The following is a 22,157-nucleotide window of genomic DNA, read 5'->3' on the forward strand; positions in this document are numbered from 1 at the left end:
TGGAGCAGGGACAGGCCGGGCTGGGCTGGCGACACACACCGTAGGTTTGGTGCGTGGAGCAGGGACAGGCCGGGCTGGGCTGGCGACGCACACCGTAGGCTTGGTGCGTGGAGCAGGGACAGGCCGGGCTGGGCTGGCGACGCACACCGTAGGCTTGGTGCGTGGAGCAGGGACAGGCCGGACAGGGCTGGCGACGCACACCGTAGGTTTGGTGCGTGGAGCAGGAACAGGCCGGGCAGGGCTGGCGACGCACACCGTAGGTTTGATGCGTGGAGCAGGGACAGGCCGGGCTGGGCTGGCGACGCACACCGTAGGTTTGGTGCGTGGAGCAGGGACAGGCCGGACCGTACTGGGAACACACACCACTGGCTTTAAACGGGGATCAGGAACGGGCCGGACCGGACTGGCAATACACCTCAGTCCCTCTCGCCGTGCCTCTACGACTTCCTTCCCTCCTCTCGCCAATGGCTCCCGTAACCCGGTGGCCTTCTCTCCTCTTCTCCTATTTCGCCCTGTGGCAGCCTCCTGCTGCCCAGTCGCCCATGCCGTGTGCCCCCCCCTAAAAAATTCTTGGGGGTGCCTCTCGTCCGTCCGACGATGGCACTGCTGACGCCGCTGCTCCTCTCCTGCCTGGGTCTCCCCCTTCATTGCCCTCCGGTACCGGACGGCCTCCTCCTCGGTAATCTGCCCCCAACCGAGGAGGACATCCACCAGAGTCACCTCCTGCGTGTGTTCCTGGACACGCTGCTTGGTCGTTGTATGGTGGGTTTTTCTGTCACGATCGTCGTAAAGGAGAGTAGACCAAGGCGCAGCGTGTGAAACGAACATGACTTTATTTAATTAAAGTACTAAATACAAACAAAACACGACTCGTGAAGTCCACGGTTACACTGACCGAATAAGGAACAAAAACCCACAACCCCCAAGGGAAAACATACAGTTTAAATATGGCTCCCAATCAGAGACAACCAGCAAACAGCTGACACTCGTTGCCTCTGATTGGGAGTCACATCGTCAAACATAGAATCAAACAAACTAGAATACCCAACATAGAAAATGAACACACAGAATGAACACACCCTGGCTCAACATATAGAGTCCCAGAGCCAGGGTGTGACACTAATCAACAATGGCATTCATTTCAATTAACTCTGTAACTCTTCCTACTGTTGACTAGTTTCAGAACCTGCCACCAGTTTGGCCCCAAAACATTGACAACAAAGACATAGTGACATAGTAAAATAAATACAAGAGTGTGAAAAAAATATATACAGGATATTGAAACCCTCATATTAAACACCAATGGTATTCGATAATTTTATGGTTTATATTTAGGATAATGTTTTACAGCTTTGACATACTATTGTTTATTTTAAAATCGTCTTATATATTTTCCATGTGATAAGGCCACACAGAGGGCCAGATATAATTACATAACACCTGTGAAAATCTGAAGTACCCAAAAAGGCCACTAGATTTCATCTTCTAAAATTCCATATATTTCTTGAAAGATACCAAAATTCTGGTAGTGTACTGATAAACTTTGGCACCCTAGGTCTGCATCTCTGTATAAAAGTTCTCTGTTGGGATGTTGGGTGTTTTGTTCACATAAAGCTATTAACATTGCGACTTTGGATTGATAAAGCGTATTGAAACATGGTCAAAATCTTTTACTATGTTCTTTTTTTTTTTTTTTTTTTACACTGGTTTGACGAGATGTCTCACCTTAGCTTTGGTGCTGGTATACCAGTGGGTTGGTGTTGGTATACCAGTGGGTTGGTGTTGGTATACCAGTGGGTTGGTGTTGGTATACCAGTGGGTTGGTGTTGGTATGCCAGTGGGTTGGTGTTGGTATACCAGTGGGTTGGTGTTGGTATACCAGTGGGTTGGTGTTGGTATACCAGTGGGTTGGTGTTGGTATGCCAGTGGGTTGGTGTTGGTATACCAGTGGGTTGGTGTTGGTGTACCAGTGGGTTGGTGTTGGTATACCAGTGGGTTGGTGTTGGTATGCCAGTGGGTTGGTGTTGGTATACCAGTGGGTTGGTGTTGGTATGCCAGTGGGTTGGTGTTGGTATGCCAGTGGGTTGGTGTTGGTATACCAGTGGGTTGGTGTTGGTATGCCAGTGGGTTGGTGTTGGTATGCCAGTGGGTTGGTGTTGGTATGCCAGTGGGTTGGTGTTGGTATGCCAGTGGGTTGGTGTTGGTATACCAGTGGGTTGGTGTTGGTATACCAGTGGGTTGGTGTTGGTAAACCAGTGGGTTGGTGTTGGTATACCAGTGGGTTGGTGTTGGTATACCAGTGGGTTGGTGTTGGTATACCAGTGGGTTGGTGTTGGTAAACCAGTGGGTTGGTGTTGGTATACCAGTGGGTTGGTGTTGGTATACCAGTGGGTTGGTGTTGGTGTACCAGTGGGTTGGTGTTGGTATACCAGTGGGTTGGTGTTGGTATGCCAGTGGGTTGGTGTTGGTATACCAGTGGGTTGGTGTTGGTATACCAGTGGGTTGGTGCTGGTATACCAGTGGGTTGGTGTTGGTATACCAGTGGGTTGGTGTTGGTGTACCAGTGGGTTGGTGTTGGTATGCCAGTGGGTTGGTGTTGGTATACCAGTGGGTTGGTGTTGGTATGCCAGTGGGTTGGTGTTGGTATACCAGTGGGTTGGTGTTGGTGTACCAGTGGGTTGGTGTTGGTATACCAGTGGGTTGGTGTTGGTATACCAGTGGGTTGGTGTTGGTATACCAGTGGGTTGGTGTTGGTATACCAGTGGGTTGGTGTTGGTATACCAGTGGGTTGGTGTTGGTATACCAGTGGGTTGGTGTTGGTATACCAGTGGGTTGGTGCTGGTATACCAGTGGGTTGGTGTTGGTATGCCAGTGGGTTGGTGTTGGTATACCAGTGGGTTGGTGTTGGTATGCCAGTGGGTTGGTGTTGGTATACCAGTGGGTTGGTGTTGGTATGCCAGTGGGTTGGTGTTGGTATACCAGTGGGTTGGTGTTGGTATGCCAGTGGGTTGGTGTTGGTATACCAGTGGGTTGGTGTTGGTATACCAGTGGGTTGGTGTTGGTATGCCAGTGGGTTGGTGTTGGTATACCAGTGGGTTGGTGTTGGTATGCCAGTGGGTTGGTGTTGGTATGCCAGTGGGTTGGTGTTGGTATACCAGTGGGTTGGTGTTGGTATGCCAGTGGGTTGGTGTTGGTATACCAGTGGGTTGGTGTTGGTATGCCAGTGGGTTGGTGTTGGTATACCAGTGGGTTGGTGTTGGTATACCAGTGGGTTGGTGTTGGTATGCCAGTGGGTTGGTGTTGGTATACCAGTGGGTTGGTGTTGGTATACCAGTGGGTTGGTGTTGGTAAACCAGTGGGTTGGTGTTGGTATACCAGTGGGTTGGTGTTGGTATACCAGTGGGTTGGTGTTGGTATACCAGTGGGTTGGTGTTGGTATACCAGTGGGTTGGTGTTGGTATACCAGTGGGTTGGTGTTGGTATGCCAGTGGGTTGGTGTTGGTATACCAGTGGGTTGGTGTTGGTATACCAGTGGGTTGGTGTTGGTAAACCAGTGGGTTGGTGTTGGTATACCAGTGGGTTGGTGTTGGTAAACCATTGGGTTGGTGTTGGTATACCAGTGGGTTGGTGTTGGTATGCCAGTGGGTTGGTGTTGGTATGCCAGTGGGTTGGTGTTGGTATGCCAGTGGGTTGGTGTTGGTATGCCAGTGGGTTGGTGTTGGTATACCAGTGGGTTGGTGTTGGTATACCAGTGGGTTGGTGTTGGTATACCAGTGGGTTGGTGTTGGTATACCAGTGGGTTGGTGTTGGTATGCCAGTGGGTTGGTGTTGGTATGCCAGTGGGTTGGTGTTGGTATGCCAGTGGGTTGGTGTTGGTATGCCAGTGGGTTGGTGTTGGTATGCCAGTGGGTTGGTGTTGGTATACCAGTGGGTTGGTGTTGGTATGCCAGTGGGTTGGTGTTGGTATGCCAGTGGGTTGGTGTTGGTATGCCAGTGGGTTGGTGTTGGTATACCAGTGGGTTGGTGTTGGTATACCAGTGGGTTGGTGTTGGTGTACCAGTGGGTTGGTGTTGGTATACCAGTGGGTTGGTGTTGGTATACCAGTGGGTTGGTGTTGGTATACCAGTGGGTTGGTGTTGGTATACCAGTGGGTTGGTGTTGGTAAACCAGTGGGTTGGTGTTGGTATACCAGTGGGTTGGTGTTGGTATGCCAGTGGGTTGGTGTTGGTATGCCAGTGGGTTGGTGTTGGTATGCCAGTGGGTTGGTGTTGGTATACCAGTGGGTTGGTGTTGGTATGCCAGTGGGTTGGTGTTGGTATACCAGTGGGTTGGTGTTGGTATGCCAGTGGGTTGGTGTTGGTATACCAGTGGGTTGGTGTTGGTATGCCAGTGGGTTGGTGTTGGTATGCCAGTGGGTTGGTGTTGGTATACCAGTGGGTTGGTGTTGGTATGCCAGTGGGTTGGTGTTGGTATGCCAGTGGGTTGGTGTTGGTATACCAGTGGGTTGGTGTTGGTATACCAGTGGGTTGGTGCTGGTATACCAGTGGGTTGGTGTTGGTATGCCAGTGGGTTGGTGTTGGTATACCAGTGGGTTGGTGTTGGTATGCCAGTGGGTTGGTGTTGGTATGCCAGTGGGTTGGTGTTGGTATGCCAGTGGGTTGGTGTTGGTAAACCATTGGGTTGGTGTTGGTATACCAGTGGGTTGGTGTTGGTATGCCAGTGGGTTGGTGTTGGTATGCCAGTGGGTTGGTGTTGGTATACCAGTGGGTTGGTGTTGGTATACCAGTGGGTTGGTGTTGGTATGCCAGTGGGTTGGTGTTGGTGTACCAGTGGGTTGGTGTTGGTATGCCAGTGGGTTGGTGTTGGTATACCAGTGGGTTGGTGTTGGTATACCAGTGGGCTGGTGCTGGTATACCAGTGGGTTGGTGTTGGTGTACCAGTGGGTTGGTGTTGGTATACCAGTGGGTTGGTGTTGGTATACCAGTGGGTTGGTGTTGATATACCAGTGGGTTGGTGTTGGTATACCAGTGGGTTGGTGTTGGTATACCAGTGGGTTGGTGTTGGTATACCAGTGGGTTGGTGTTGGTATACCAGTGGGTTGCTGTTGGTATACCAGTGGGTTGGTGTTGGTATACCACTATTTCAACACTCTTAATTAAGGTCAGGCCAGGACATATTTTGGAGACTCTCAACTACTCAATTAATCTCTTGGAACTGAACACACTAATATGAGGTAACACTTTTTTCTCCGTCCCAAATAGCACCCTATTCCCCTACATAGTACACTACTGTTGACCATAGGGAGCCTATATCTCTGCCCATAGGGCTCTGGTCAAAAGTAGTGTGCTATGTAGGGAACAGGGTGCCATAGCGCTCTGATCAAATGTAGTGCACTATGTAGAGAACAGGGTGCCATAGAGCTCTGGTCTAAAGTAGTGTACTATGTAGGGAACAGGGTGCCATGGGGCTCTGGTCAAATGCAGTGCACTATGTAGGGAACAGGGTGCCATAGGGCTCTTGTCAAAAGTAGTGCACTATGTAGGGAACAGGGTGCCATAGGGCTCTGGTCAAATGCAGTGCACTATGTAGGGAACAGGGTGCCATTTGGGACGCAGCCTTTGCCTAAAGCCGATGGGTATAATGCATTACTACTTGTTATAAACTTTTGTTTGCCTTTTATAGCGTCCTATTATCAGGCTTATGATGTTATTCTGATGTGTATCCCCCCATCAGTTTCGACATCATCTTCTCCAACTGGCTCCTGATGTATCTGAGTGACGAGGAGCTAAGGTCACTAACAGAGAGGATGCTGGGATGGCTCCGCCCCGGAGGACACCTGTTCTTTAGGGAGTCCTGCCACCACCAATCAGGTACAAGTTTTAATATCACCTGAATATCTATTGTCACTCTTCCAGTCTAATGAATCCCTAGACCCTACTAAGAGGTTCCAGTCTATTGATTCCTATTTGACCTTTAACCCCACACAATACAGATCTCTCTCTCTCTCTCTCTCTCTCTCTCTCTCTCTCTCTCTCTCTCTCTCTCTCTCTCTCTCTCTCTCTCTCTCTCTCTCTCTCTCTCTCTCTCTCTCTCTCTCTCTCTCTCTCTCTCTCTCTCTCTCTCTCTCTCTCTCTCTCTCTCTCTCTCTCTCTCTCTCTCTCTCTGTCCAGGTGACCGTAAGAGGACCTTTAACCCCACACACTACAGATCGTCGGCCCACTACAGTCAGTTGATGACAACAACACTGTGGGAGGAGTCAGAGGGGGCGGAGAAGCAGGTGTTTGGCTTTGACATCGTGCTCAATAAAACCGTGCAGACATACATCAAGGTAGGTTGCTTTATTGCTACTGATTGTGTTATGTCTCAATTAATATAATGTGTGTAAATACATTTTAATGGCCCTGTCAGGCTATTTGCTGTAGCCTACTGTGTGTGTGTGTGTGTGTGTGTATGGCATATTACTCCCCCTATATATTCATGTCTCTTCCCCTCTTCAGATGAAGAACAACAAGAACCAGGTGTGTTGGCTACTGGAGAAGGTGGGTCGGGACACATCCTGTCAGGAGGGCTTCAGAACCTTCCAGCAGTTCCTGGACAACCAGCAGTACACACGCAACGGCATCCTGCGATACGAGAAGATGTTTGGGGCAGGATACGTCAGCACTGGGGGACCCAGCACAACCAAGGTGGGTTTAAGTTTTGGGAGTCCTGCACACATACACAAACAAAGCCAACATAGGTTTGGGACATCAAGACCCAGAGCAGAAACGTATTTTTTTTCCTATGGACATATGAACCACGACAGAGTTGAATAAAAATGACTGAAACATGAAAGGACAACATACTGGAGAGGTTGTGTAGTTACTGTTTGGACAGGGTTACACAGACTGCTGAAACATGAGAGAGAGGTTATGTAGTTGCTGTTTAGACAGGGTTACACAGACTGCTGAAACATGAGAGAGAGGTTATGTAGTTGCTGTTTAGACAGGGTTACACAGACTGCTGAAACATGAGAGAGAGGTTATGTAGTTGCTGTTTAGACAGGGTTACACAGACTGCTGAAACATGAGAGAGAGGTTATGTAGTTACTGTTTGGACAGGGTTACACAGACTGCTGAAACATGAGAGAGAGGTTGTGTAGTTGCTGTTTAGACAGGGTTACACAGACTGCTGAAACATGAGAGAGAGGTTATGTAGTTGCTGTTTAGACAGGGTTACACAGACTGCTGAAACATGAGAGAGAGGTTGTGTAGTTACTGTTTAGACAGGGTTACACAGACTGCTGAAACATGAGAGAGAGGTTATGTAGTTACTGTTTGGACAGGGTTACACAGACTGCTGAAACATGAGAGAGAGGTTATGTAGTTACTGTTTGGACAGGGTTACACAGACTGCTGAAACATGAGAGAGAGGTTATGTAGTTACTGTTTGGACAGGGTTACACAGACTGCTGAAACATGAGAGAGAGGTTGTGTAGTTACTGTTTAGACAGGGTTACACAGACTGCTGAAACATGAGAGAGAGGTTATGTAGTTACTGTTTGGACAGGGTTACACAGACTGCTGAAACATGAGAGAGAGGTTATGTAGTTACTGTTTGGACAGGGTTACACAGACTGCTGAAACATGAGAGAGAGGTTGTGTAGTTGCTGTTTAGACAGGGTTACACAGACTGCTGAAACATGAGAGAGAGGTTATGTAGTTACTGTTTGGACAGGGTTACACAGACTGCTGAAACATGAGAGAGAGGTTATGTAGTTACTGTTTGGACAGGGTTACACAGACTGCTGAAACATGAGAGAGAGGTTATGTAGTTACTGTTTGGACAGGGTTACACAGACTGCTGAAACATGAGAGAGAGGTTGTGTAGTTACTGTTTAGACAGGGTTACACAGACTGCTGAAACATGAGAGAGAGGTTATGTAGTTACTGTTTGGACAGGGTTACACAGACTGCTGAAACATGAGAGAGAGGTTATGTAGTTACTGTTTAGACAGGGTTACACAGACTGCTGAAACATGAGAGAGAGGTTATGTAGTTACTGTTTGGACAGGGTTACACAGACTGCTGAAACATGAGAGAGAGGTTATGTAGTTACTGTTTGGACAGGGTTACACAGACTGCTGAAACATGAGAGAGAGGTTATGTAGTTACTGTTTAGACAGGGTTACACAGACTGCTGAAACATGAGAGAGAGGTTATGTAGTTACTGTTTAGACAGGGTTACACAGACTGCTGAAACATGAGAGAGAGGTTGTGTAGTTGCTGTTTAGACAGGGTTACACAGACTTCTACAGTACTGTGCTCTGTATGCCTTCTCTATATGCAAATGCCAAATGTGTGTGTAGTTGTTATTGGAATGGGCTTGACACTTTCTTTCTTTCTTTTTTATTTGTGGTAAAAGGAGTTTGTGGACATGCTGAACTTGAAGCCTGGGATGAAGGTGCTGGATGTGGGGTGTGGCATCGGTGGTGGAAACTTCTACATGGCAAAGGTCAGACCCAGTGACATTAGTAAATGGGAATTTTCTGATATACTGTTGGAAATGGTCCAGTCCACTATATGCACATTCACGTTACAAACAATTGGATATGGTCTGGTCAAATATCTCAATGATGATGATGATGTTCTACAGACCTTCGGCGTGAAGGTGCTCGGCCTGGACCTGTCAGCCAACATGGTGGATATCGCCATAGAGAGGGCCATGGAGGAGAATCTTCCATCGGTGAGTCTGATTGGTCCTATCATCAGTTGAATGAGGTCATGATGTTGCTCTCATCTGGACCTTTGATCCTTACAGTTATTTCTGTGTTTCACATACTAGGTTAGGGTTAGGGTTAGGGTTACTAGGCCTACAATGAGAAACATACTAGGTTAGGGTTAGGGTTAGGGTTACTAGGCCTACAATGAGAAACATACTAGGTTAGGGTTAGGGTTAGGGTTACTAAGCCTACAATGAGAAACATACTAGGTTAGGGTTAGGGTTAGGGTTACTAGGCCTACAATGAGAAACATACTAGGTTAGGGTTAGGGTTAGGGTTACTAGGCCTACAATAAGAAACATACTAGGTTAGGGTTAGGGTTAGGGTTAGGGTTACTAGGCCTACAATGAGAAACATACTAGGTTAGGGTTAGGGTTAGGGTTACTAGGCCTACAATGAGAAACATACTAGGTTAGGTTTTATATTGGGAAGGGTTAAAATAAACTGTTTAGTTTTTTTAGGTTCACAGGCCTTTTCCTATCTGCCCCTACAATGTTTCAATAGAATGTGTTGTTCAAGTGTAGTACCTTTAAAAAGTTGCTAGATGGCAACATAGGATCATAAGTAAAATGAAGATTGTACTGAGTGAGTTTTAAAAGCAGCAGGTCAGGCCTCTGGATGGCTGAATTTCCAGGTAAGTCATAAATAAACAAGTGCATGGCTCTCTAAAATCCTGTCCCTGTTTTTCATTTAAACCCTCTGGTGTAATGGTTTTTAAAACTCTTATCCAACTGTGTTCCGCTGTCCCCCGCTGTCCCCCGCCTGCAGACCCGATACACTGAGATTGGTGATGGGGTGATTTTGAAAGTGATTAATCAGTACTGTCTGTAATTGTGCTCGTTTGATGTTGTACATATGTTGTTTCAACCGGGTTTCTATTGTATGTTTTGTTTGACCGATATAATGTTTATTGCATAGTGTACAGGTGATAGTATAGATAACATTGGAGGTGCTTAGGGAAAGGTTGTCTGTGATCGGGGCAGAGGTGTTTGGAAATTAATTTTCTCTGTCTGTAGTGGGTGGTATGGGGTTTGGGGGGTTGTGGTGGTATGTTACTGAACTTTGCCTGGGTGAGTAAATCTTTGAGATCTTTGTTTTTCCTGAATGCTGAAATTATTCTGTAAGGTTGAAGGGGTGGGTAAACCTGTTTGAAGGGGTGTTGAATAGCTATTTCTGAATTCTTACTGCTTGGTAGGTGATCAAATACTTATGTCATGCAATAAAATGCAAATTAATTACTTAAAAATCATACAATGTGATTTTCTGGATTTTTGTTATAGATTCCGTCTCTCACAGTTGAAGTGTACCTATCATAAAAATTATAGACCTCTACATGCTTTGTAAGTAGGAAAACCTGCAAAATCGGCAGTGTATCAAATACTTGTTCTCCCCACTGTAGCTATATATATATATTGAGGTGAGAGCATTGGAAATGCTTTTGGCGGTTGACCTGCTTCTGTTTTGTGGGTGGCACTATGTGATGTTTTCGATGGATGGGTCCTGGCCCCTCGGGGGCATAGGGATCCCGGGGGACAAGGGTGGTATCCTGATCACTGGGATGACAACCCAACTTGGGATGGGGAGGGGCTTTAGCGGGGGGATTAGTGGAGAACAATTGGAGGGTTACTTAGTAGCGATGCAAATATCATGGTACAGCTGTATGGACACTCAATCACTATGGTATTTTTTATTGGTACATTTATAACAAAAGAAGAACAATATTTACATGGCTCAAAGAGAAGGAATATAATATCTATTGTTTACAGGAAACTCATTCGGGGCGGCAGGTAGCTTAGTGGTTAAGAGCGTTGTGCCAGTAACCGAAAGGTCGCTGGTTCTAATCCCCAAGCCGACTAGGTGAAAAATCTGCTCCTGTAAGTCGCTCTGGATAAGAGCGTCTGCTAAATGACTAAAATGTAAATTCAACAATTCTAGATGAAGTTGTGTGGAAAAAGGAATATGGGGGGGGGAATATACTTCTCCCATGGGCAAAGAAACTCAAAAGGGGTGATGATATTAATTAACAGTAATTTCGATCCGAATGTGCAAATTGTCCAAACAGATACGCAAGTTAGATGGGTTATTTTAAATATGTTATTGGACCATAAACAGATATGGTTCATTAACCTTTACGGACCAAATAATGATGATCCACACTTCTTTGACAATATATATAATAAATTATCAACCCAGCAAGCAATTCAAGACTATATTACTATGGTGGCAGATTATAATACCGTTTTAAATAGCTCAAAGGACCGTAAAGGAAATCACACTACAAACAATCACCCTCATGCTCTTAAGGAAATCGTGAATGTCATGGATATATTAGAACTAGTAGATATATGGAGGCTTAAATATCCTGATCTAGTGAGATATACATGGCGGAGACTCGATCAAGCTAGTCGTCTTGACTTCTTTCTTATGTCATTCTCGTTGGCACCAAAAGTTTAAAAAGTGTTGATGGGGACAGAATGAGGTCGGACCATCATATAATTGGCATATACATTACTCTTACTGAATTTCCACATGGGCGAGGATATTGGAAATGTTATCAAAGCCTATTGGATGATAACTTGTTTTTAAGTACGACAGAGGAATTTATAACAGATTTTTTCCGACATAACATAGGTACAGCAAATCCCCCTATTGTATGGGACACCTTTAAATGTGCCTTTAGAGGCCACGCAATTCAGTACTCATCTCGAAAACAAAAGCAATTTAGGTCAAAAGAGTCCATACTAACAAAAGAAATAGAAGGTCTAACAGAACAGATAGATAGCAATAACAACTGTAATGTAGAGGCTCAGAATAAATTAGAGGAAAAACAAAAAGAAATGGAGAAACTTATTCAAGAAAGATAAAGTGTAATATATTATTAAAATAAAGCAAACTGGATGGAATATGGGGAAAAATGTACAAATTATTTTTGAATCTTTAACATAGGAATGCTACTAAAAATTATTTACTGAAACTGGTTGCAAATGACGGAGTCACCCATGATTCACCAAATTATATTTTGAAGGAGGAAACAAAGTACTTTAAGCATATGTTTTGGTTTCAGTCACCTCCATCTCCTCTAACTGAAGCTAATTGTAGAGATTTTTTTTCTATTGATAATGTCAAATTAACAGCCATACAGAAAGGCTCATGTGAAGGTGAAATTACAGAGGAGGATCTTCTGGATGCAATTCAAGACTTTAAGTCCGGGAAAACTCCAGGGTTGGATGGCATACCAGTCGAGGTATACAAAACCTTTTTTGATATACTCAGAGGACCGTTATTAGCATGTTTTAACCACTCCTATGTAAATGGTAGATTATCAGACACTCAAGAAGAAGGTCTGATTTCATGATTACTGAAACAGGAAACAAATGGAAAATATTAAGATCCAGTCCATAAAAAAAATTGGAGGCCCTTAGACTTGCAAAATGTATAGCGCATAGAATTAAAAAGGTATTGTCGGACATTATTCATTCTAATCAGACAGGTTTTTTACATGGACGATACATTGGAGATAACATAAGGCAAGTACTGGAAACAATAGAACACTATGAAAAATCTGGGAAACCAGGCCTGCTATTCATAGCAGACCTCGAAAAGGCATTTAATAAAATACGACTGGGGTTTATATATAAATGCCTGGAGCATTTCAATTTAGGAGAATCTCTTATAAATTGGGTTAAAATCATGTATAGTAACCCTAGGTGTAAAATAGTAAATAATGGCTATTTCTCAGAAAGTTTTAAACTGTCAAGAGGAGTGAAACAAGGTTGTCCACTATCGGCATATCTATTTATTATGGCCATCGAGATGTTAGCTATTAAAATCAGATCCAATAATATCAAGGGATTACAAATCCAGGGCTTAAAAACAAAGGTGTCATTGTACGCTGATGATTCATGTTTTCTTTTAAATCCACAACTTGAATCCCTCCCAGTCTCATAGAGGATCTAGATACATTTTCTAACCTCTCTGGATTACAACCAAATTATGATAAATGTACTATGTTATGTATTGGATCACAAAAAAATACAATTTTTTACATTACCATGTAGTTTACCAATAAAATGGTCTGATGGTGATGTGGATATACTTGGAATACATATCCCAAATGAAATAAATGATCTCACTCCAATAAATGTTAATAGAAAGTTAGCAAAAATAGATAAGATCTTGCTACCATGGAAAGGTAAATACCTGTCAATTTGTGGAAAAATCACCCTGATTAACTCTTTAGTATTATCCCAGTTAACCTATTTGCTTATGTCTTGCCTACGCCTAGCGAACAGTTTTTTAAATTATATGACAAAAAATATTCAATTTTATTTGGAACGGCAAGCCAGACAAAATTAAACAGGCCTGTTTAAATAATGAATATGAATTCAGAGGACAGAAAATATTAAATATTAAAGCATTAGACCTTTCACTAAAAGCTTCAGTCATACAAAAGTTATACTTAAATCCGAACTGGTTCTCTAGCAAATTAGTAAGATTGTCTCACCCAATGTTCAAGAATGGCCTTTTTCCCTTTATTCAGATTACAACCTCACACTTTCAGTTATTTGAAAAGGAAATTATCTCCCAAATATCACTATTTCTAAAACAAGCCATAGAAAGTTGGTTGCAATTTCAATTTAATCCTCCAGAAATGACAGAACAAATAATGCAAAAAATATTGTCGTTAAACTCAAATATACTAATTGATAAAAAAAAAAAATGTATTTTGACAAAATGTTTAAAAAATGTATAATCTTCGTAAATGATATCATCGGTAGGACTGGTGGAGTTATGTCGCACATGCAGCTAACAAAAACATATGGAAATGTCTGCTCTACCCAAAATTACAACCAAATAATTGCAGCATTACCGCAAAAGTGGAAGGAGGAAAAAGTAAGGAACTTGTCTGTCGGCCTTGATTTGAAGAACATAATTGGTTAAAGAAAACTGTGATAAATAAAAAAGTATACCAGTTTCATTTAAGGACCAAAGGATTGACAGCCGTCCCATATAGATTGCAAAATAGTTGGGAAGAGATTTTTGACGTACCGATTCCATGGCATAGTGTTTATGAACTGATACGCAAAACGACGCCAGATTCAAAATGTAGAATTTTTCAATTTAAATTATTATGTAAAATTCTTGCTGCCAATAGAACATTATTTATATGGGGATACAATCTTCCCAGCTCTGCAGATTTGGCTGCGAAGAGACAGAATCATTAGATCATTTGTTTTGGTACTGTCCATTTGTAGCTTGTTTTTGGTCACAGATCCAGGAATGGCTGAAGGATTGCAATATTTACCTGGCGCTAACCCTGCAGATAGGATTACTGGGTGATCTGAAAAAGTCATAGTCAATCGATCAATAATACAATAATACTTTTAGCAAAAACATTTATTTTCAATTTACAATCTGTAGAAACAATGAGAATAGAAAGGTTCAGAACTTTTGTAAAACATCACAGTACAGTTGAAATATATATGGCAAATAGAAATCCTATATGGATGGTGTTAAGAGATAGATGGGAGGGGTTGAATGGAGTTGAAGGATGGGACTAATAACAACTAACAACAACTAATAACAACAAGATAACTAATAATGTAAAGCATACTGTGTCCATAATAAGTATATAGGTTATAGGTTGAGAGCTTTTGTGAAAGAGCACAGTTAGAAAGATATGGCATATAGAAGCAAACCGGAGGGTTGTGGGTGGGAGAGGGATGCGAACCCTGGTTAGGGTAAGGGTTACGATTGGGGGTGGGAGCGGGAGCGGGATGTGAACCGCTCTGGTTAGGGTAAGGGTTAGGGTTGGGTATGATGATAGGCCAGGGTTGGGTAGGGTTGGGTTCAGACAGAGAATTGGATGGGTTTGTGTTTTATGCTTGTGTTGGCTGAATGGGAGGAAGAGCCGCCAACGTGCTGTTCTTGTTCAAAACGTCTTGGAGTAACCTCGCCCTCTAAGGACATGAAATAATGTTGAGATGGCATGGTCCAAGTCCTGTTGACGGGAGGAGATTCTATTGAAGTGAATTAATTGTGATTTCACTATACCTTTGAAAGTGTGTTTTGGATGGTAGCTGTGTTTATGGAGTAGAGCATGTGTATCTGTAGGTTTAAAGTATACTTTGGTGAGTAATGTTTCCTGTGTTGCATTGTTTTGGTTGAAGAAGGCTGTTGTATCCAAGAAATGTACTTCCATTGGATTTATTGTGTATTGAACTTGAATTGATGCGTGGTGATTATTGAGAATATGAATGAAATCTAATGAAAAGTGTGATGTCATGGGGCCAAGCTCCTATGATGTCGTCTAAAAATCTAAAATAGAAAGTGGGTTGGAACGGGCACTTTGTCGGAACCTCTCTTAGGGTTGCTATGCCTACAATGAGAAACATACTAGGTTAGGGTTAGGGTTAGGGTTAGGGTTAGGGTTAAGGTTAGGGTTAGGGTTACTAGGCCTACAATGAGAAACATACTAGGTTAGGGTTAGGGTTAGGGTTAGGGTTACTAGGCCTACAATGAGAAACATACTAGGTTATGGTTAGGGTTAGGGTTAGGGTTAGGGTTACTAGGCCTACAATGAGAAACATACTAGGTTAGGGTTAGGGTTAGGGTTAGGGTTAGGGTTAGGGTTAGGGTTAGGGTTACTAGGCCTACAATGAGAAACATACTAGGTTAGGGTTAGGGTTAGGGTTAGGGTTGCTATGCCTACAATGAGAAACATACTAGGTTAGGGTTAGGGTTAGGGTTAGGGTTAGGGTTAGGGTTAGGGTTACTAGGCCTACAATGAGAAACATACTAGGTTAGGGTTAGGGTTAGGGTTAGGGTTAGGGTTACTAGGCCTACAATGAGAAACATACTAGGTTATGGTTAGGGTTAGGGTTAGGGTTACTAGGCCTACAATGAGAAACATACTAGGTTAGGGTTAGGGTTAGGGTTAGGGTTAGGGTTACTAGGCCTACAATGAGAAACATACTAGGTTAGGGTTAGGGTTAGTGTTAGGGTTAGGGTTAGGGTTACTAGGCCTACAATGAGAAACATACTAGGTTAGGGTTAGGGTTAGGGTTAGGGTTAGGGTTAGGGTTACTAGGCCTACAATGAGAAACATACTAGGTTATGGTTAGGGTTAGGGTTAGGGTTAGGGTTAGGGTTGCTATGCCTACAATGAGAAACATACTAGGTTAGGGTTAGGGTTAGGGTTAGGGTTAGGGTTAGGGTTAGGGTTACTAGGCCTACAATGAGAAACATACTAGGTTAGGGTTAGGGTTAGGGTTACTAGGCCTACAATGAGAAACATACTAGGTTAGGGTTAGGGTTAGGGTTAGGGTTAGGGTTACTAGGCCTACAATGAGAAACATACTAGGTTAGGGTTAGGGTTAGGGTTAGGGTTACTAGGCCTACAATGAGAAACATACTAGGTTAGGGTTAGGGTTAGGGTTAGGGTTACTAGGCCTACAATGAGAAACATACTAGGTTAGGGTTAGGGTTAGGGTTAGGGTTAGGGTTACTAGGCCTACAATGAGAAACATACTAGGTTAGGGTTAGGGTTAGGGTTAGGGTTACTAGGCCTACAATGAGAAACATACTAGGTTAGGGTTAGGGTTAGGGTTAGGGTTAGGGTTAGGGTTACTAGGCCTACAATGAGAAACATACTAGGTTAGGGTTAGGGTTAGTGTTAGGGTTAGGGTTAGGGTTACTAGGCCTACAATGAGAAACATACTAGGTTAGGGTTAGGGTTAGGGTTAGGGTTAGGGTTAGGGTTACTAGGCCTACAATGAGAAACATACTAGGTTATGGTTAGGGTTAGGGTTAGGGTTAGGGTTGCTATGCCTACAATGAGAAACATACTAGGTTAGGGTTAGGGTTAGGGTTAGGGTTAGGGTTAGGGTTACTAGGCCTACAATGAGAAACATACTAGGTTAGGGTTAGGGTTAGGGTTACTAGGCCTACAATGAGAAACATACTAGGTTAGGGTTAGGGTTAGGGTTAGGGTTAGGGTTAGGGTTACTAGGCCTACAATGAGAAACATACTAGGTTAGGGTTAGGGTTAGGGTTACTATGCCTACAATGAGAAACATACTAGGTTAGGGTTAGGGTTAGGGTTAGGGTTAGGGTTAGGGTTACTAGGCCTACAATGAGAAACATACTAGGTTAGGGTTAGGGTTAGGGTTAGGGTTAGGGTTACTAGGCCTACAATGAGAAACATACTAGGTTATGGTTAGGGTTAGGGTTAGGGTTAGGGTTACTAGGCCTACAATGAGAAACATACTAGGTTAGGGTTAGGGTTAGGGTTAGGGTTAGGGTTAGGGTTACTAGGCCTACAATGAGAAACATACTAGGTTAGGGTTAGGGTTAGGGTTAGGGTTAGGGTTGCTATGCCTACAATGAGAAACATACTAGGTTAGGGTTAGGGTTAGGGTTAGGGTTAGGGTTAGGGTTACTAGGCCTACAATGAGAAACATACTAGGTTAGGGTTAGGGTTAGGGTTAGGGTTAGGGTTACTAGGCCTACAATGAGAAACATACTAGGTTATGGTTAGGGTTAGGGTTAGGGTTAGGGTTACTAGGCCTACAATGAGAAACATACTAGGTTAGGGTTAGGGTTAGGGTTAGGGTTAGGGTTAGGGTTAGGGTTACTAGGCCTACAATGAGAAACATACTAGGTTAGGGTTAGGGTTAGTGTTAGGGTTAGGGTTAGGGTTACTAGGCCTACAATGAGAAACATACTAGGTTAGGGTTAGGGTTAGGGTTAGGGTTAGGGTTAGGGTTACTAGGCCTACAATGAGAAACATACTAGGTTATGGTTAGGGTTAGGGTTAGGGTTAGGGTTGCTATGCCTACAATGAGAAACATACTAGGTTAGGGTTAGGGTTAGGGTTAGGGTTAGGGTTAGGGTTAGGGTTACTAGGCCTACAATGAGAAACATACTAGGTTAGGGTTAGGGTTAGGGTTACTAGGCCTACAATGAGAAACATACTAGGTTAGGGTTAGGGTTAGGGTTAGGGTTAGGGTTAGGGTTACTAGGCCTACAATGAGAAACATACTAGGTTAGGGTTAGGGTTAGGGTTAGGGTTACTAGGCCTACAATGAGAAACATACTAGGTTAGGGTTAGGGTTAGGGTTACTAGGCCTACAATGAGAAACATACTAGGTTAGGGTTAGGGTTAGGGTTAGGGTTAGGGTTACTAGGCCTACAATGAGAAACATACTAGGTTAGGGTTAGGGTTAGGGTTAGGGTTAGGGTTACTAGGCCTACAATGAGAAACATACTAGGTTAGGGTTAGGGTTAGGGTTAGGGTTAGGGTTAGGGTTAGGGTTACTAGGCCTACAATGAGAAACATACTAGGTTAGGGTTAGGGTTAGTGTTAGGGTTAGGGTTAGGGTTACTAGGCCTACAATGAGAAACATACTAGGTTAGGGTTAGGGTTAGGGTTAGGGTTAGGGTTACTAGGCCTACAATGAGAAACATACTAGGTTATGGTTAGGGTTAGGGTTAGGGTTAGGGTTGCTATGCCTACAATGAGAAACATACTAGGTTAGGGTTAGGGTTAGGGTTAGGGTTAGGGTTAGGGTTAGGGTTACTAGGCCTACAATGAGAAACATACTAGGTTAGGGTTAGGGTTAGGGTTACTAGGCCTACAATGAGAAACATACTAGGTTAGGGTTAGGGTTAGGGTTAGGGTTAGGGTTACTAGGCCTACAATGAGAAACATACTAGGTTAGGGTTAGGGTTAGGGTTAGGGTTACTAGGCCTACAATGAGAAACATACTAGGTTAGGGTTAGGGTTAGGGTTAGGGTTAGGGTTAGGGTTACTAGGCCTACAATGAGAAACATATTAGGTTAGGGTTAGGGTTAGGGTTAGGGTTAGGGTTACTAGGCCTACAATGAGAAACATACTAGGTTAGGGTTAGGGTTAGGGTTAGGGTTACTATGCCTACAATGAGAAACATACTAGGTTAGGGTTAGGGTTAGGGTTACTAGGCCTACAATGAGAAACATACTAGGTTAGGGTTAGGGTTAGGGTTAGGGTTACTAGGCCTACAATGAGAAACATACTAGGTTAGGGTTAGGGTTAGGGTTAGGGTTAGGGTTAGGGTTACTAGGCCTACAATGAGAAACATACTAGGTTAGAGTTAGGGTTAGGGTTAGGGTTAGGGTTAGGGTTAGGGTTACTAGGCCTACAATGAGAAACATACTAGGTTAGGGTTAGGGTTAGGGTTAGGGTTACTATGCCTACAATGAGAAACATACTAGGTTAGGGTTAGGGTTAGGGTTACTAGGCCTACAATGAGAAACATACTAGGTTAGGGTTAGGGTTAGGGTTAGGGTTAGGGTTACTAGGCCTACAATGAGAAACATACTAGGTTAGGGTTAGGGTTAGGGTTAGGGTTAGGGTTAGGGTTAGGGTTACTAGGCCTACAATGAGAAACATACTAGGTTAGGGTTAGGGTTAGTGTTAGGGTTAGGGTTAGGGTTACTAGGCCTACAATGAGAAACATACTAGGTTAGGGTTAGGGTTAGGGTTAGGGTTAGGGTTAGGGTTACTAGGCCTACAATGAGAAACATACTAGGTTATGGTTAGGGTTAGGGTTAGGGTTAGGGTTGCTATGCCTACAATGAGAAACATACTAGGTTAGGGTTAGGGTTAGGGTTAGGGTTAGGGTTAGGGTTAGGGTTAGGGTTAGGGTTACTAGGCCTACAATGAGAAACATACTAGGTTAGGGTTAGGGTTAGGGTTACTAGGCCTACAATGAGAAACATACTAGGTTAGGGTTAGGGTTAGGGTTAGGGTTAGGGTTAGGGTTACTAGGCCTACAATGAGAAACATACTAGGTTAGGGTTAGGGTTAGGGTTAGGGTTACTAGGCCTACAATGAGAAACATACTAGGTTAGGGTTAGGGTTAGGGTTAGGGTTAGGGTTACTAGGCCTACAATGAGAAACATATTAGGTTAGGGTTAGGGTTAGGGTTAGGGTTAGGGTTAGGGTTACTAGGCCTACAATGAGAAACATACTAGGTTAGGGTTAGGGTTAGGGTTAGGGTTACTATGCCTACAATGAGAAACATACTAGGTTAGGGTTAGGGTTAGGGTTACTAGGCCTACAATGAGAAACATACTAGGTTAGGGTTAGGGTTAGGGTTAGGGTTACTAGGCCTACAATGAGAAACATACTAGGTTAGGGTTAGGGTTAGGGTTAGGGTTAGGGTTAGGGTTAGGGTTACTAGGCCTACAATGAGAAACATACTAGGTTAGAGTTAGGGTTAGGGTTAGGGTTAGGGTTAGGGTTAGGGTTACTAGGCCTACAATGAGAAACATACTAGGTTAGGGTTAGGGTTAGGGTTAGGGTTACTATGCCTACAATGAGAAACATACTAGGTTAGGGTTAGGGTTAGGGTTACTAGGCCTACAATGAGAAACATACTAGTAATAATAAATAATAATAAAAAAATACTAGGTTAGGGTTAGGGTTAGGGTTAGGGTTAGGGTTACTAGGCCTACAATGAGAAACATACTAGGTTAGGGTTAGGGTTAGGGTTAGGGTTAGGGTTAGGGTTACTAGGCCTACAATGAGAAACATACTAGGTTAGGGTTAGGGTTAGGGTTAGGGTTACTATGCCTATAATGAGAAACATACTAGGTTAGGGTTAGGGTTAGGGTTACTAGGCCTACAATGAGAAACATACTAGGTTAGGGTTAGGGTTAGGGTTAGGGTTACTAGGCCTACAATGAGAAACATACTAGGTTAGGGTTAGGGTTAGGGTTAGGGTTAGGGTTAGGGTTACTAGGCCTACAATGAGAAACATACTAGGTTAGGGTTAGGGTTAGGGTTAGGGTTAGGGTTACTAGGCCTACAATGAGAAACATACTAGGTTAGGGTTAGGGTTAGGGTTAGGGTTACTATGCCTACAATGAGAAACATACTAGGTTAGGGTTAGGGTTAGGGTTACTAAGCCTACAATGAGAAACATACTAGGTTAGGGTTAGGGTTAGGGTTACTAGGCCTACAACAGGGTTCTTCAATTCCGGTCCTGGAGGGCCGAAACACCTCTGTTTTTCATCCTCTCCTTCTAATCAGGGGCTAGGACTGGAATTGAAGAACCCTGGCCTACAATGATAAACATACTAGGTTAGGGTTAGGGTTAGGGTTAGGGTTAGGGTTAGGGTTAGGGTTAGGGTTACTAGGCCTACAATGATAAACATACTAGGTTAGGGTTAGGGTTAGGGTTACTTGGCCTACAATAAGAAACATACTAGGTTAGGGTTAGGGTTACTATGCCTACAATGAGAAACATACTAGGTTAGGGTTAGGGTTAGGGTTACTATGCCTACAATGATAAACATACTAGGTTAGTGTTAGGGTTAGGGTTAGGGTTAGGGTTAGGGTTAGGGTTACTATGCCTACAATGAGAAAGGGCATGATGTTCAAGCTGTCTATTTTATTTCTAGCACGTTAATTGAATTGTATTTAACTGAAGTAGCAGTCGTAGTTCAATGTGTTTTAGTGACAGGTGTTGTCTGCCTATTCCTGCAGGTCCATTTCGAGGTGGCTGACGCCACTAAGAGAGAGTTCCCAGAAGGGTCGTTTGATGTGGTGTACAGTCGTGACACTATCCTGCACATCGACGACAAACTGGCACTGTTCAAACGCTTCCACGTGAGTGTGTACACACACACACAGCCGCACAAACCTTAACATAAAGTCCAGACAGTATTATATTTTGCTGTCTGTTTTACCATCCAAAACACTGTGTATCTTCATCTTCAGTCGTGGCTGAAGCCCGGTGGCCAGGTCCTGGTCACTGACTACTGCTGTGGGGAGAGGCCCTGGACTCCTCAGTTCCAGGAGTATGTCAAACAGAGAGGTTACATTCTCTACACCCCAACACAGTACGGCAAGGTAGGCCCAATCATAAACCTTATAATACCCTTATAATACCCTTACAATACCCTTACAATACCCTTATAATACCCTTATAATACCCTTACAATACCCTTATAATACCCTTATAATACCCTTACAATACCCTTACAATACCCTTATAATACCCTTATAATACCCTTACAATACCCTTACAATACCCTTATAATACCCTTATAATAACCTTATAATACCCTTACAATACCCTTACAATACCCTTATAATACCCTTACAATACCCTTATAATACCCTTACAATACCCTTACAATACCCTTATAATACCCTTATAATACCCTTACAATACCCTTACAATACCCTTATAATACCCTTACAATACCCTTATAATACCCTTATAATACCCTTACAATACCCTTACAATACCCTTACAATACCCTTACAATACCCTTATAATACCCTCACAATACCCTTACAATACCCTTACAATACCTTTATAATACCCTTACAATACCCTTATAA

At 43.4% G+C, this 22,157-nt stretch overlaps 1 protein-coding gene across 3 annotated transcripts in view; it reads left to right on the plus strand.

Moving 5' to 3' along the window:
• Positions 1 to 22,157, plus strand: part of LOC311104644 (uncharacterized protein) — a 31,651-nt gene that overhangs the window by 4,576 nt on the left and 4,918 nt on the right. For 2 of the 3 annotated variants that reach the window (XM_084146493.1, XM_084146492.1), the window contains 7 exons: positions 5,734 to 5,870; positions 6,171 to 6,328; positions 6,498 to 6,686; positions 8,404 to 8,493; positions 8,635 to 8,724; positions 21,294 to 21,416; positions 21,528 to 21,659. In XM_084146493.1, the coding sequence (XP_084002619.1) occupies positions 5,734 to 5,870; positions 6,171 to 6,328; positions 6,498 to 6,686; positions 8,404 to 8,493; positions 8,635 to 8,724; positions 21,294 to 21,416; positions 21,528 to 21,659 (919 nt within the window). The remainder of the gene's footprint in view (positions 1 to 5,733; positions 5,871 to 6,170; positions 6,329 to 6,497; positions 6,687 to 8,403; positions 8,494 to 8,634; positions 8,725 to 21,293; positions 21,417 to 21,527; positions 21,660 to 22,157) is intronic. The other variant, XM_084146494.1, reaches the window with a different exon arrangement.

The sequence above is a fragment of the Coregonus lavaretus genome (genome assembly GCF_964263955.1).
Source record: "Coregonus lavaretus genome assembly, chromosome: 29".
NCBI lineage: Eukaryota > Metazoa > Chordata > Actinopteri > Salmoniformes > Salmonidae > Coregonus > Coregonus lavaretus.